We start from the raw sequence: 18185 nt of genomic DNA on the forward strand, positions 1-18185 counted from the left end.
TTTGTAATAACCGATGGGAATTGAATCGCCTCTAATAAATGTTCCGGCCCGTTTTGGTTTTATTCTCAGCTTTGTTAGATCGACCGTATTGGGGATAAATTAAACTTAGGTTAAAATATTCCAAGAGTTGGTAACGATTATAGATCAGGGATAGCCAACCGGTAGATCGCGACGAGGCAACGAGGAAACAGAAAGGAGAAAAAAGTAAAATACACGACTCTGTCGAAAAATATTTCATTTAATTCTGTGGTAAAGATTTGAGATTGGTAGATCGCAAAGAGTCTGGACAGAAAACATTATATCTCGGGTCTGATCAAATTGGTCATCCGTGTTATAGATGCGTGTCGACGAGCGTATAATACGTGGATAAATATTAAAATACCGATCAGCGTGAAAGTTCAATGCGATCTGCAGAACTGATCCAGAAGCGTATATGGAATTTTACTAAATTACTCCGTACTCTACGTACACATAGTTATATAATACAACGCGTGTACAAGTGGAGGAGGAGTGTTAATCATCGATCGATCGTCATAGGATCGCCTGATATCGGCTGCATATAAATATAATTGCTGTGTAACTATTTGGCCGGAGAACGAGGCGACGTCGGGTTGTCAGGCCGAGCGTGACATGAAAGTTGAAATTAGGAAATTTGGCCGTTTTCACCGCGCGCATTGAATTGCAATTCTTATTCCTCAATTCTAAATATAAAACGTCGCGCGCGACCAACCGCGGCACGATATACATACGTATGTATATACCTATACATTATACATGAACGAAACCGTGTATCGAACGCGTACGACGAAAAAAAAATTTCGATCGACTTTTTCGTCGCGATGATACGCATGAGAGATACGTATACGTTTTGCAATGACATGTAACGCGTAAGGTGAAAAAAAGAAAAAATTTTAACTGTCCAACCTACGTCCGGAAAATCACAACGTGCGTTACGTACCTGATTACAGGACCGCGTTAACATGTATACAAATTAATCCCTGAACAAAATTCATGACTGACGTCACGTAGATACGCTTATATTCGTACATAGGGATTTTACATACATATATATATATATATATTTCGCTCGGCGAGTTTAAATTAGCTGTCATTTCCAGAGGGGTTCAAAACTTTCGTATTATTACTACCGTCGCCACTTCACCCGCAGCAGCTAAATTACATGTATATAGCATGCAGTGGGCTCAATAAGGGTGGCTGTTGACTGTCATGAAATATATACATGTATTATCACGAGAGAAATATCGATCACGCGGTCCACCGATATCCGCTGTCAAATAATTTTCAACTCATAGCTGAACGTTAATAAATTGAATATTATACGTGCTGCAGCTGGTAAAATATACGTGTATATAAAATATACTGATAAAAATTGCCAAGCGTCGAATTCGTTGAATGCGCGTCAATCGATACTTTTCATAACCCACGAAATGCAAAACAAAGATTTCGCCTCGACCTTCCGGTTAGCTTGTTTCCGGTCCGAAACAAAACGCGAGTCTCGATTCTACACGAATTATGTGACAATGATTCCCAATCTCTCACGTCGGCTGCATTGCCAGTCATCGTCACACAATTCTTGTAGAATCGAGACTCGCGTTTTACTTCGAACCAAAATTAATTTGGCCGGAAGGTTAAGGCATTAACGAACGTTGCCGTACACTATAACCTCGAGTGGATCGGTATGATAACGTGCAGGCGGTGGTGAAAAACACACACACACAGACACGCCAAGAGCGAACGCGCTCTACTCGCACCATATCATATTATACGACTAACTTAATAGACTATCGTTGTACAGAGTATAAACTGCACGGCGGTCAATGAGTTACACATACACGGCATGCATATACGATAAATTATATAACAAGTGTAATAAAACGAAACCGTATTATACAAGAAGAATATTTACACACGTAGAAGCAGCGGATTCCTAAACATACGTGTAAGGCACATGACGCGTGTACGTGTGTACTGCACGGCTGCGGAGGAAGCTCCGATTAAAGGAGTTAAAAAAATAATAACACGTTAATACGATAACGACGTGACAGTAGCCGCCGTCAACTCGCCCCCCTCCCCAATTCTCTTTCTTCTCTCTCGCCCTCACTGACCCTCCATGCAGAAATACGCACGGTACGCTCATTTACGTCGCACGGAGAGTGTGTACGACAAACCCGACCGACGTGCACCATAAATCAGAGTCAGACTGAGGCGAGCCGCTCTTTACGCATACGCGAATCGGGTGTCGAAGGGAGGATACGTCGACACCCGGAAGTGCCTCGAGTTACCCCTGAGCGGGCGGTTTAAGGTTGCGATGCACGCATGCCTGCAACATCGGACAACTGTCGCTGGATGAATTTGCGATGCGAGAATTCCCCCGTATATGCATAGATATGATAGATGGACGAGCATTAGAGGCAATCCCCTTTCACCTTGCGTTATGTTGTCCGTGCTCTATCCCCCTCCGCCTCTTTCGCAGCACGCATGCACGTCTATAGGATGTGGAAAAGAAAATGTTGTTGCAATTGCTCGGTGTGCAGCAAAACCTGTATCGCGTCAATCGTATTTTCAACTTTCAATGTCGCCGTCGATCGCCGACCCTTAATTATATGCCGATAGTTACGGACGATTTTTTTAACAAAAGAGGACACTTCTAGTTAACCCAATTTTTTTTTTTCGTGGCGAAATTCGAGTGTTGAAAATTCGCACAATTTTTGAATTATCGATGTTTTGATCGACCCCGCAGCAGCTCGGCTTACAGACAGAAAGGTGTACGCGTATCGAAACGATTCTAATCGTCAATAGCACTGCATCCTGTGTGTATAATAAGACCGGGTATAATGTAATATATCATTCGATCCGGGAGTTCAATTACGTTGTTACGATATCGTGATCGATGCCGAGCGAGCTTAGGACAAAAAGTCAATTAAAGATATCCGCGGTAAGGCATACATACGTACACCATATGCGTACACACTTGGTCTAGCGATGGGAAAACCGCATTTTCACCTCAATAATATCACGATGAACACAACAGGCAGAAGATGCGTATTACCATCGGGTTTGTTCTTTTTATTTGTTTTTACTTCTATCTCTCTCGTTCCCGGATAACGTTTGTGACTACGCGCCGGTTATCTAGTATAAACTTTGCCTATCTTGACGTCGTCCTCGGGCCCGTTATTAAAAGTCACCATATATACTCAAGCCACATTTGTACTCGCATTATTAACATACATGTAACACGTTATACGACACTCACAGAACTTCGGAATCAACAAAGGTCTGACGAAATTGAATTTTTTTATTTTATAATTAGAACATGCCAGAATAATATCGATACGTAGATTCTCCGACCGAGTTGACATATTTTGGCATACCACAGAGCAAAAATAGAAATAAATGCTTTAAAAAAGAAGCATCGTACGCCTTCAGGGCTACTAAGTGTACGGCTACCGTACCACATATTCTGGTTCTCCTCTCCCAGTTAACGTGCAGTAACACGAATTCGTGTGGATATACCCAATTTGCATTACGTGCTTGTATGTACCTGATATAAACCGCGATCAAGTGCAGCACGGAAGCTACATATATGTACACATATTATAAGGTATAACGGAAAATCTTTCAAGCGTACCGAAAACCAACATGTGGCGTCTCGACGGTTGCGCCCCGGGAGAAGAGTTGTGAAGAGAGGAGAGGAAATATAAAAACGAGAAAACAATAGCAATAAAAATAATGGTAACAACGCTTAGGCCTTTATAGACGCGCGTATATATATATATACATGTATATATCCATGTATATAATGCATAAGCACAGGAATTTACAACGTCGAGAACAACAAATGCCTGACTTAGTTTTATTTACATTATATAAATTGTATAAACTTTCGATTTCTATTATGCGTTTCAATTTCGTTCTCGTGCAGTTCTTTAAATTCTCTCAACAGCTTTAACGCGGGTTAAAGTTTCGAAACTGAACCTCAATAATAATATACTACATTAGTGAGCAATGTGAATGATAGAACAAATAAATAAATAAATAAATAAACATGATTGCAGGGTAAAAATATATTTGCGTATGCACTTGTACGTAGGTGTATTTGAATTTTGGATCGATTCTGATAAACAAACCACGTCATACGTGTACACTGCAAGTACGTTATGAGCCAGCATCTTATTTCCTCTCCGCTTTATCTTGTTACGACAATGATCATGTACATCTATATATGTAAAATCTAATCGCCTCGGTGTTGATCGCGTCCAAAAATTGGACAAATTGATATAGCCTGCGTGATTAAAATTGTTTCCATTTCGAGATGTAAGTAAACTTTCGGCTTTTAACTTCCTCGTAGTACGGAGGATGAAGTTAAACCGCCTAGCCTTTAACTTTGCGGTAAGTTTCTGGTCTCACACGATCGGAACGGCATAATATTCCTGTTGAACTCTGCAGCAGTATTTTACATACGCATACACGACGTTTAAATTGCGATTCGTTGTACACACACACACACACATATACACGCATCATACTTTGTACTCTGGTTCTCGTTGCACGTTAAGCGAGTTTCTCATCGCTCGGTTATTCTTGCTGTTCGACGATTTTCAAAGTAATCATTTATACTTATAATTGGTAAGGTTGTGCGTTGCGTGTTTTATACGCCGGCTGTTGCACACTGCAACTTTAAGCGCAGTACTGTATTCCGTAGGAACAATAAGCGAACGAGAAACGATATCGATGGTACCCATAACGATAATAATAACGTATATAAAGCTACGTGTATACGTGTCCATGGATATATATATATATACATATATATACACGTATATAGACTAGCGACCGGCAAAAGGCGAGTTATAGCCCCGCAGAGTTGAGGAGAAATCTGAAATTGCGTAACTTTTGGCTATCGCCACTTGGTGCTTTCTTAATATACCAACAACGCGGTCGCGGAGTTTTGCGGCCGTCTGACGTTTGGAAATTTAAACTAAATCAGGCCCTGACGTTCCGAATCCATTTTATCCACTTTTATTTTTTTCCGTATGTAAATCAAAATTAATACACCCGCTGTAAGTCGAAAGACGCACCGTTCTGTGTACGAATAGTTTGAAACTAGGCTCTACGTGCACACGTGAATGGTATATACGTATATCTATGAATCGTAAAAGAGTGCTTGATTCATTATCATTGGTACGAAAAATGCTGCGGAAATAAAGCTTGAATTTACCGAGTACAAATAAGATAACCAACGGCGATATTTTATTTTGCGAATCGATATCACAACAAACGATGAAAAGTTCGAACGAGCTCTTTCGTAAAGTGATTGAAAGAAAAAAAAAAAAAAAAATCAATTTTCGAAGCAAACCTGCACGTCTTTAATTAAGACACGGAATTACGTATGTACAGAGCGATACATTGTCCGATCGTGTATCGGGATAATTCGCGACTTCGAATCGCTGCCAAGTACATACTCTCACATAAGTGTACGCGTATAGGTAGTATCGAGTTTAGAGAGACCACATAAGAATTATTCGCTGTTGCGTCAGTTAAGCGAGGCACCGATCAGCGATGTAATTCAATACCAACTCTGACGTACTTATTTTTTCGTTTTTTTCCCCTATTCTTTCCGCTTTTATTTTTATTTCTTGCACTCGCTTTCGATACATTGAAAATGGGTAGACAGTTTATTATATGTTATACATAATGTGTGTATATTGTATGTTGTTTGCGATATATATGTATATGCAAGTCGTAAGACGCGTACGAAATGGATGTTTGTGAAAAGCTTGAATCGCGTATATTTGCCATTTTGTTTTTGCAAACGAATAGAAAGAAAGAGAGAGAGAGAGAGAGAGAGAGGGAGTCGGAAATTTCGCAAGCCTATATATTTTTGCGAAATACGCGACGTCCCGTTGAAAACAAAGTTTTTACTCTGCAAGTATCGAATAAAACTTCAATAAACATATTTAAACGATTAATGATACGCGAAAATAAGAAAATCAATCGATGTAGAAAAATTGAATTACTCGAGTCTTAAAACGAAACATGCTGCACGCGAACGACGCTTTCTCGTGATAAAAAGTAGTGACGACATTTACCTTCGTATTGGTTATTTCACGCATTTATTATAAGTTTCGTGAACAAACACAAAGATACCGAAATAAAGGGAATATACGTGTAATTATAGGTATGACTTAATTTCTGAAAGCGATTACGCGAATCGATAGATAACAACATCCACATCTTATCCCACCTTGTGTATGTATAAGTGTATAGATACATATACGTATAGGTGTACAAAACAACAACAATTTCTTGAAATTAATGAATCCAATTCCTCGGTCATCGACGGTTTTCGATAGGAGCGAAAATATCAGCGTAATAATCGTTTCGAAGGTTGATATCGGCTAATCCCACGAGAGGAAGGAGATGATCGATAGCAGGACAGCAAGCACAGTACGACACGAAGGTCCGCGCACACTTGAAATTTGTGTGCAATAAAACTTGAACCCTGTCGGAGTGACGAGCAGTCAGCTGGTTCCATAGATTAAAGCGATGCAGGTACGTACACAACGAACTGCGAGAAGATATCGAACACCTATTTCTCGGCTTTTCTCTCTCTCTCTTTCTCTCTCGGGCTGCGGCTACGCATCTCCAACACACCGGTGTTGTTTGGTTAATTTTAGACGGAAATGTAAGTTCAGTAGGTGGTTACCGAAGACAAAAATAAGGCCTACCGATTCGGTCTCGAATTTCTGCTACTTCGCGTCTCCCGAAAGAACTTGGCCACGACTTACAAATTGTCGGCGGTGATCCCTTAACGAGCAAAAAGCCGTTTACTCTTCCAACGTTACCACCGTCGTCGTTTCAAGCGCGGTCAACGTCTCAAGGGTTCGCACAGCGGGGGGTCGAAGAAACACTCGAAAGAATCGGAGGGGTGGAAGACGCAAGATACGTCAAAATAAAAAAATTTAAAAAAACCAACCCGTCCCCGAGGAATTTCAAACCAACACCGGAGACGTGTACCAGAGAATGTTTATCACGCGTGGTCGACTCTGTGTTGATATCGTGTCTTTATCGATTCGCAGCTGAGAGAGGAACTTGCCGAGGGGTTGGTGGCGGGGCGAGGAGGGGGAGGAGGAGGAGGAGGAGGAGGATGCTAGGCGGTCAGGACCAAGATCTAAACCGAGAGGAATATCCGGAACGGAGAAAAGGGCTGGCTCGAAGGACAGTTGGGAAAAGGCAGGAAGATCTCGGGCATGAGTAACTAGATTTCGGCAGCGAAGTCGGTGACAACTGCTGGCAGCGTTACGTAACGGTCGTTGTCAAACCATACGGTGTTTGCCGATCGCGTGTCGAGAGTCGTAGAGAGTGCGGGTGACGATTTGTCGTATTTAAAAAAAAAAGGCGAATTCGTAAATTGGCGACGGGGATTGTCGCTTCGTAGAAACATTTGAACAGGGTACCGGAGGAGAGAAGAAGACAGCTGCGTCGACGTGGCTCGGTTATTCGTCAAGCGGGGATAATTTACCGTATCCGAGGCGACCCTCGAAAGGTAGAATAATGTCTAGGGATTAACTCGGAAAGGTCCCCGACTGATTCCAGATACGAGCGAATGAAATCTCGGACGAAATATGGCTACCCGTGTGCGCTCGACACCTCTTTCATCCATTACGACACACGCACACAGAGGACAGAGAAACAGAGGCAGAGAGACGGGGGATTTAAATAAGGGGTATTTACACCAGCGGGGAAATCGGTCAGGTTCTATTATTTACTTACCCGATTGCGAAGGTAGTCCTCGATCGCCCGGTAAGCCGAGTCCGTCAGTTTCACAAATATCAACGATTTATTTTCATGAAAATTACTTTGCGATGACAAACCATACTGGACACCTGCCACCAGCGCCGCCATTTCTAACTTGGTTCTCTCACACCGAAGACCAGCTGACGTCGGCTAGTCAAATCAAACACTTATTTATCCAGTCAGATACTCGGGGATGTTGATCGGCTCTCTCGTTTTGTCACCGATTACCTGAGGGGCGGCGGTTCGGAAGCGAACCCTTCAAACCTTCGCCGAATAATCGCACCTCCCCGGACACATACGCGTCCTTCTCTCTTCGTCCGACGAGATTTAACGCACGACAACACCTATCCGCAAAGTTTCTCCGTCGTTACTCGTCCCTTCGACAGTCCCTCGTCCGTCTCGCGTATTTTTTCTTTTCGATTATCACTTACTCGTCACCCCCGGGCACGCATGGTTTTATCGAAAGATTTTCTCTTGATTAGAAGAGAACCGTGCCTCACCGTCCGTCGAAGAAACTACACACTTTCCACGGCCACCTGGTGGGCAGGGCCTACAAGCCCCGAACGACCAGTAGGAATCGCCTTCTCTGATCCACGAACAATTCCGGTGGCGGGAGACGCGACACTGTCGACTCCTTTCGAGGTTCGCTCTAGCACTGCCGTCGCCTCGTCGCAACCCGCCGCTCGAAGGACTCGCCGCGCCATCTAGCGGCGGATTCCGGAGTCGCTTCGTCTCGGCTCTGCTCCTACGGTAGCCGCTCCGCGGAAATGATATCCTCTCTGCTATGACGTCACCGGACCTCCTTATCTCTTCCTTGCCTATCAATCTCTCCGCGCACACGCGTTGCTGCACGCGTGCAAACTTATTCTCGGCCGAGAACTCGGTCGTTCATCCCCCCTCAACCGTGCGTCTTGTTACTACTACGGCTACTACGCGTTATCGCGTTCTTGGGTCAGGTGGATGCGTGTGCGTGGGGAACATACGCGTGCACGCGTGTCGAACGTTGTGTCGAAACTACCTACGTGGCACGAGTCACGTTGTAAAATAACAAACAAATAAAATCTACCAACCTTTATGTTTGTCTTCTCCGAATTATTGTAAAGTAGAACCTCGTTTAACCGAAATAATTGGGACCGGGCTTAGTTCGGACAATCATCGGGATGATCGAACAGTAATGGTAAGTGTTACGATGTTCAGCGCTGGGAAATATTCAAGATATATATATTATTATTATTATTATTATTATTATTATTATATATATATATATATATATAGGGGTGTGGGGGTACTGAAATTCTTCGGGTTGGGATGGGTAAACAGATTAACTTCGGGTCAGGTATTCGAAAATTTCGAGTACTCGAATATTTCGCACTCTATATATATATTTGTCATATATACACCCATAATAAAAAATATATATAGTATATACATATAGTCGGAAATATTTGAGTACTCGAAATTTTCAGGTACCTGACCCGAAATTAATCCGTTAACTCATCCCGACCCGAAGAATTTCAGTCCCGCACATCTCCATATACATACATATATGTGTATTATTTGTATAATTGCGCGCGGTCCTTTGACGTGCATATAAATTTCAAGATTTCGTGCCGTCGTTGAAATAGATACATACTATTTAATAAAATACGAAAAACGCGCACATGGAAAAAGAAAACAAATAAAGACAGCAGTTTGAGATTCGGATAATCGAGGTTCTACTGTACACTGGTTCCATATTGTTGTTTCAGGTATTGTCAAATGTTTTTATTGGCCTATTGCGCTCTTCTCTGCTCGATAATATGGTTGTTTTTTTCACAACATTACTGTTAAACCGGATAAACCTTGCCGCCTCGTTATTATACTTCGTTATTATACAGCGAGAGGCGCTAAAGAATTTCCTTTCTTTTACAACGGCAATAATTAACGATTCTCAGTCTAATTACAAGGGAAAGTCTGGTGGGTGCATTATACCAACGGCATCGCGAAATGGTAAAGAGAGAGGAGGGTAAAAAAATTAAAGGTACTAAATCAAATCACCTTTCTGCGCTGCAGTGCACCAAACGGAGAAACTCGGCGGTAAATTATCGCATAAAGCGAATGTGGGAAAAAAAAAATAATAATAAAATTAATCATTAATGATAAATATTTTTCACTTTGTTGCTTTGAAAATACCGAACCTAGAACTGCCTGCGGCAGCTGATTTCGTCGGGTCGTCGTCGTCATTGGTCAAAGAAAGAAAGTGGTCAGGCGTGTATAATTTTTTTACGATACTGCAACAATACGGCCGTCGAGTCGGTTAAACTTTGTTTGCACCATTCCCTACGCCGAGCTTATAAGACCTGCGACCTACCTGCCCGGATCCATAGAACAGGCATCTAAAATCACGTAGATAGCTGATCTTGAAACTTTAACATCATGAACTGCAGTCTACAACGCTTGTCTGTATAACTGAGTTATACGCAAACCACATGCCGCAGGTTACATGCTCCATTAATTTTGTACAATGATATTTACTGTGGCTGTGAGGGTAGCAGAAATCATCGGGTTGAGTCGCGTTGGGAAAAACCTATTAGTTTTACGTCGGGATCCCCGAAAGTATTAGTTTTGTCGAAATTTTCGTGATTCCCAGATCTCCCGATGAAAGATGACGTACTTCTTACTGAAAATATTCATATCAGCTAGATACACAATTTACTGTTAGTATTTGTCCAGTATTATAAATATTAGGTAAGTGAGGTTCGTCACGTTTCGGGATTCTCGAAGATTTCGGGTTTCCCGACCATTCCAGGATCGCCGAAAAACCTGATCCGATACAAACTGGTCTCGGACCCGAATCCCCCCGCCCCCCGAGATTTCGGGAACCCGCACAGCCGTAGTATTTACTTAAAGTTACTGGTTCAACGTGTTACTCGAGTTCAAAGTTTAAAGTCCTTCATGTTGTACGCACGCTATTGCAGGCCAGGGCGACGAATGATCGGCTTGTAACGTCTGCAGAGGCTCTGCATTGTTGCAGCGACCACGAATTTTACCGTAAACCGAAGAGAGCCGCCTGGGATAAATGACTGACCGTTTGGATTGTAATCATTGTGCTTTAGAAATGTATTTTCATTCAATAATACACAATAAAACTTATCTGTAATAAACGATAACTATATATTATATCAAGTAATAATGTATAGTATTATTATTGTTATTTTTATTGTTATAATTTAGCGTATATAATAATAATTTATTATTATTTATATTTATGCATGTGTATATATATATATACATACGTATGTTAATGATGCTAATAGGTAAATGAAGTAATGTTGGCATTTCATCCGTCGTACACATTACTGGTTTTAATAATAAAATTCACGATAATGAAGATTATTATATAATCTTAATACGTTATATCACTTATCACCCTATATATCATTTTGTACATTTCAACAAATTGAATATGATCAACGAACGTAACATATTATAGTATATATATTATATACTATATATATATATATAATTATATATTATATAGTATACATATAGACTTTGGGTTTTATTTTCATTTTCACGTATTACTTCGTTCTTTCGTCAAATAAGTTGTACATTACGTACTTCATCGGTTCATTGACGCTGTAGTAGGTATAGGTATATTGTTTATTACGCTACGTGTGGGAGGAATCGTTGAGCTTTATGCGAAATCTCTTGAATGGGACGATTTGCGATATACGAATAACGTTTATTAACACATGAAAGTCTGCTCCTATTCGCTTCAGCGCGTTTACTGCGAATCCCGGGGACCTGCAAGCGTGCGTCTTGCGTACAATCTCTATAAGGTTTTTAATAAATGGGTACGAGAGCATTATATGTAAATACAAAAATAAATCATGGAAAATCTTAGAACGAAACATGCAGAAATACGATTTCATGAATGAAAAAAAAAATAATAATAATAATAATACGATTAAATCGAAACTGTTTATGCGATAAGTGATTTTTATACCGGAAATTTTTAATTACGCAAGACTAAGGCCTGTTCATTTTCGAGGTATATATAATATTATATATTGCATCTAGTCAGTGAAGTATACAAACCTCAAAAATGAAAAGGCATTAGTCTTGCGTAATTGGAAATTTCCGGTATAAAAATCACTCATCGCATAAGCCGTTTCGATTAAATTTTCTTTTTTTTTCACACATGAAATCATATGTCTGGATATTTCGTTATAAGATTTTTAGTGATTTATTTTTGTAATTCCACGTGAATATGTAAAATGGAAATTTGTGACTCACTGTTGCCTCGTAATTAGTTTCTGCGGAACGTGAATTTTAACCAACTGCTATATTTAAAAGCCGATAAAATTTTTAAACGGCCACTGTTGATCCGCTCGCAACTTTATTTTGGTTTCACGATCATTTCCATCGCTTATCAATTTAACGAGTGCGGCTACTCAACGCCAAAGAAAATAACGGCAAGAACAATGTAGGTATATCGTTTCATCTTTGAGTGGAGCTTAATTATGACTGTTGATTGAACAGCTTGCAAAATTAGCTCCTACATGTATAATTACGCGCACGTACGTATCACCTGTGTAACAGCGGCTCACTCTCAAGCGTACCCGTCAATTATCCATAATGAAAAAATATCTCGATGCTCGTTTATAAGTATGACGCAGAGAAATTTTGACTTTCGTTCGGTGTATCGATGCTACTTTCCGCCGCGGAATTAGCCTTTTCTCTGGTGGTATAAAAGTTTCAATTCGGGATAGCCTTTTCTCCATGCCTATCCGAGCGGTATTTATTGTGCAAATCTAACCGTTGATTAATTGCATACGTGTATTTTCGACGCTTGTTCATAAACTATAATTTTCAAGCGCGCAGTGAGCTACGGATTTCCATATTTTTTTATAGTATAAGATTACCATATTCGTCTAATTTTCATTTCACTGCTTTAATAATTTTCCTCAATTTTTTATTTTTCGTTCCGCTCGCAGTTGTTCTTCAGCGTGGATTCACAATACCGAATGAAAGTTTCGCACTCAAGGCTAAAGTTTTGAAAATGACGCTTGAAAGCGTTATACAATGTTTCTCATCAACAACAACCCATTAACACACATTAAATTGATCGGTGAAACATGCATGTGTATTGTATATATAATATCTATACGTCAGAGAAATTATTTCTCAATTAAGGCTTTTTCTTGTCTGTCATGAGCCCGAAGGACGTGACGTCAATTAGCTAATGTACAAAAAATTGTCCCGACTTTATCGCCAAGTAAAAAACAGTGCCGACTTGTCATTCAAATCTCGTGAAAAGAAGACCGCACATTTGTCATCATGAAACTTTGATCTACAATCTCAAATTTGAACGCAGAGTTTTAATCCTTTTTTACGATGCTTAATGATTTCTCGGATTAGATTTTCCGCACCATATATTTTCGGTGTATACAATATACTGTGCCTACACGCTTATCCCTGATAAGTGTAATAATGTGTGCCAGTTGACGAAAGAACGTAGCGCGGTACAATGAATTATCTATATACTTATTATAATAATAGGCGCGAAGAGAGAATAATGAATATTTTTCGACCGGAAATATAGATGCTGAGAATTACATAGGGTATGTAATCGTTTATAATTTATACATACGAGCGATGCGATTGACGATGATTGGACATATCTTGTAATAATATATAAATATACATATATATGTATATATTCATGAGAAAGTATGCTGTGCTTTCTACGGTGATCTGCACACACGATATATCGTATTATGCGCTATTAGTATCGCACTGTGAATATTTTATGTACATATGTAGCTACATAAATATATACATATACTTATTATCCATTATCCTTATACTTCTTTGTTCTCTTCGTTTCTTTTCACTTCCTTTCTCATTAGCAAATCGGTGCGAAATTAACCGACGATTATCGACCAGCATGAAAAAATTACGTGTGCAGTATTATAATACATATAATATACGTACGCGTACCGTAAAGCTGAGATGAATGAATCTGTGTATCTGCTATACGCACACGGAGATAATGAAAAAAGAAATCTTACGATATCTCTTGGCATAATTCCTGAATTTTGTGAACTAATACGGGCAAGTTCAAAACTCCGAAAGAAGACGTAAAAAAACGCCCATGCGCATTTCGGCATCGTTCAAGTGTCAAAATTGAAAGCATTAGTTGCCAAAGAACGTTTCTCCGTGCGTGTAATATACACACGAGGCTTGCGTTTCACACTTTACAATCGGATTGGACACGCGAAGTAAGCAGCTATCGAGTTTTTTTTATTCTTTGTTTTTTTCCTTGTTCCAACTTTTCAACACTTACGCCCCGCGAGGCGTGACCGATGTTAATATAACAGGTACTATTAGTCAATTATCTCAGCTAAAAATTAAACGCTTTTGATCCACTGATCCTTGTATAAGAGCACCGATGGGATATGGTACATTCACGCGGAAGGGAAACACATGTTTGAAGAATTTTACGACAGAAGCTTGTAAGTTATTTGCGTATAAATGCGTTTATGAGAAAAAAATCAGTTCAACATTTATTTTCGCACGTTTCAGCAAAGGGTTTCGCAAAAATTATAAATAATTGAACAGCAAAGGTTGGGCGGGGGGAGTTTGTGGGAATTATTTTTGCACACTCGCGTAACTTCTGCACCTTTTCATTATGAAGATAACAAGAATTTTCAAAAATTGTACAGTCAATTTACGTATACATTCGTTCTAAAGGTATATGCAGGAATTATATTTTATAACGGAAAGGATTAAATTCTTGTTTACATAGTTATATTTAACGCTTGCCATGTATAGATGGAAAATTGAGTCGAATAATGCCAAATGGAACATGAAATGTATTAATTTACGTAATGATCGAGGAAACGTCCACGAAGAACCAGTTACTACTGTATGTTTGATAATTACTGTAGAGTGGAATTTCAAGAGATTTCATTGGTATCTGAGCATATTGATATTCTCTCCCCCTCACCTCGTTGCGCTTCTTCCAGTTTTTCCGCACCTTTAACCAATATATCGGTTAATTATTACCCTGACATAATGTCGGATTCATTTATACATCGATCTAAAAGGTGTTGCGAGGGTAATTTTGAAATTTCCCTGCAGCTTAATGTTAATCATGGTTCAACGTTTAGATAGGTCTATCGAAACTTAATAATATTAATATTTTTTTAATGTTTTTTTTTTTTGTAAACATGTAATGATATGAAACGCGGCACAATGATCAACGGTGATATAATTTAGTTGATTTATTAGTTAAAATTTTACATATGTATATATATATATATATATGTAAGTATACTTATATATATATATATATATATACATATATATAATTGTTTATTCCTTAGCTATATTATATGTATGTGTATAAATTATTAAGGTAACGTTAACTCTTACGATGTACATCATAATCATTTCTCACGTTTATCGTAGTCTATCTAGCTACTACGGGCTAGAGTCGAGCTCACTTTTTCTTCCATATACCATATTTAAATGTATATATTATTTAAATTTACCGTTATGTATGAATGACGTAACAAACAATTTTCCCCTGCGCATTTCGAAACGCGGGTTATACACACTATAATATTTATCTTAAACTTTCTATTACACTTTGAAATATATCGCCAATGGTTTTCATTTATTTATGAATACGAGGTGTGGTGATCTTTTAGGTACATGATAATACCAGCTTAAACGACTTTAAACCTATACCTACAAGGTATGTAACACGATGGTTTTACCATAATTATCGATTCACGCGGCGCCTCCGGACCTTTGAATCCGATTTGCATGACGGGGCACGTATTTGCAAATTGGATTTCGGTGATTTATCATACACGAATGTCGATTATACCTATAAACCTATGTATTCCCATTCTCACAATTATTTACCTCTCTAATTTTCACTCATTCGTTCGTCCGATAACGAAGTTGCAGCAGCTATAATTCGAAAACGGTGAAATCGTCTGACGGCCGATTTCGATATATTATGTGTTGGTACGAGAATACGGAAAGGGCGCGAGTACATCCAGTATATACGTTTAATATTTCGCGAATATGACGAAAATTTGCGAAAAATACCGCCGCTGTATCCGCGAAATGGACGGTTGCAGTTGCGCCGTAAATCACGGATACACTTTTCACTTGTAGATTACAGTCGAGATGCATACCTGTGTACGTCTATGTGCGTGTGTGTATATATACGTGGGTACTAATATATGTGACGTATAAAATGAAAATGATTTCAGGTTCGAGTTCTTGAATTATTCTCACCTTTATGCACAACGTATATATTTTATATTGAACGTGTAATACGACGCGAGAAAGGAAAATTAATAAATAAAACATACAAATCTAAACTATTCAAAAACTTGAATTCGAAATCCTTTTCACTTTATGCGTAAGATGCATTAGTACATGTATAACATGTACTTGTAAATGTAGGCGTACATTTGCACTATACACGTAACAAGTTTATGCATACAAGTATAAAGCTTTTGCGTTTTAACGTCATATGCAAGAAATAAATGTCCTACATACGGATGTGTGAAGTGTACGAAATTCCGGTGAAGTATGAGCTGAAATCTTTTCAACTATACACGTACATGAGATCTGACATCGTCCCTTTTCTTCAACTATAAGGAAGTATCTGTAACAGAACTTCAGTGTTGGTTCGAATAATTCTTACAAGGGTATAAATTAGGTTCTGATTTCCTCTTGTCGGTAATGCGGATATTGATACGTGAAAAATATCGTGAATTTTGCGAATAATGTTCAGAAGTAAATTTCCTCGATTGCTTTGCGAGGTATATCTAAATCGGGATTTGTCTAACGAGTTGCAAACTATACCCATTCGAAATGTTCAACGACAGAGAGATGAGTGAAATAAGTAATAAGCGAATGAAGAGAAGATTGTTTTATTCCCTTGACATTTCTTCTTCGTTCTAAATGTGCGTGTTTGGTTTGATGACGTCAACGGGAGGCTGCAAATTAGGGTGTAACATTTTTCGTACATGGGTAACATATTTTTCCATATATATATATATATATAAATATTTATATTTATATTTATATAATATATATATTTTTTTTTTGCTTCTTCTTTACGTCAACAACTTTTTTAGTAACAACGACAATTTTATACACAAACACGCAGTCATATCGCATCATAAACGCCCGAGTTACAAATTACGCCATAATTTCACACATACTTTCTTGCAAATACGTCATGTGCTACATGTGCATGTATGCATGTGTATACCGATAATCATTGCGAACGATAATTATGATTGAATTTTTATTAATTGTGTGTATATACTTGCGAAACACAACACAAGCATTCTCTTCATTTTTCATTATATATTGTATAATATTTATTAGGTACGTAACACACGCAAATTTCATATACGAATTTTCAAGCATAGTATTGTCAACAGTTGTGTATTTTTACTTACTTTTTTTAAAAATTCTTTTTCATTTTTCTTTTTATTTCTCCTCTCTCTCTCTCTTTCTCTCTCTCTCTATATATATATATATATGTACATATATATATATAGTATATATACATATATATCTCTCTCGCTATCTCGCTACCTCGCTATTTCGCTATCTTACTTTTTACATGCTTTTCTTTTCTGGTCCTTCGGCTAGATATTATACAGGCTAGTTGTCTGTGATATTTTATCTCTGCATTTGACAAATCATTTTTAGGGCATTCCGCGTACTCTCGTTTTGCCGTATACCATTTCATCACTGATTTTCAGCGCCGCGTCCTACGTACAGATATATACAATACATTTCATACTGACGCGACGTGGCAAAGTGATTGCGTAATAGTCAACGAACGCGAAACTGATGCCAAACGCCGGCCCAAATTCGTCTCGAGATTTAGAAGAACATATTTTTCCCCTCCGTTAACATTGATCTCCTGTAACCGTTATTCAACTTTACGGCCTAAACTTGATCACCGCGTGGCTGACCTCTGGTGAAAATAATTGTCTGAAGATTGACGAGATTTTTTTGTCGAATGTATTCTGATAATTCGAATTCAACAAAGTGACAAAATCAACAGTTGGTAGAAAGTTGAGGAAGAGGGGAAAATATACCCACTCACAGGGAGTTCTCAATGCAAGTTTTGAATAACCGATCTACCGAAGAGGTAAATTATTATAGTCGCTGGACCCGGCTCGCGATAATCAAGTTGCAAGTATACAAGATAGGTACATATATTTGTGATTCTCACGGTTTTTCGCGTTATTGCAATTGCGTAGTATATATAATGTGTGTATAGATTCGATTGGAACTGACGTGGACGTTGATGCGTACATAGAGTAGAAATC

General features: G+C 38.9%; 1 protein-coding gene across 1 annotated transcript in view; it reads right to left on the reverse strand.

Moving 5' to 3' along the window:
* LOC124185870 (RNA polymerase II elongation factor Ell) overlaps window positions 1-8454 on the reverse strand; it is a 65863-nt gene extending 57409 nt beyond the window's left edge. The window contains exon 1 of the mRNA XM_046577081.1: window positions 7795-8454. Within this exon, the coding sequence (XP_046433037.1) occupies window positions 7795-7926 (132 nt within the window). The 5' untranslated portion in view covers window positions 7927-8454. The remainder of the gene's footprint in view (window positions 1-7794) is intronic.
* Between the last annotated feature and the right edge of the window lie 9731 nt (window positions 8455-18185).

This window comes from Neodiprion fabricii, chromosome 6 (assembly GCF_021155785.1).
Source record: "Neodiprion fabricii isolate iyNeoFabr1 chromosome 6, iyNeoFabr1.1, whole genome shotgun sequence".
In the NCBI taxonomy this organism is placed as follows: Eukaryota; Metazoa; Arthropoda; class Insecta; order Hymenoptera; family Diprionidae; genus Neodiprion; species Neodiprion fabricii.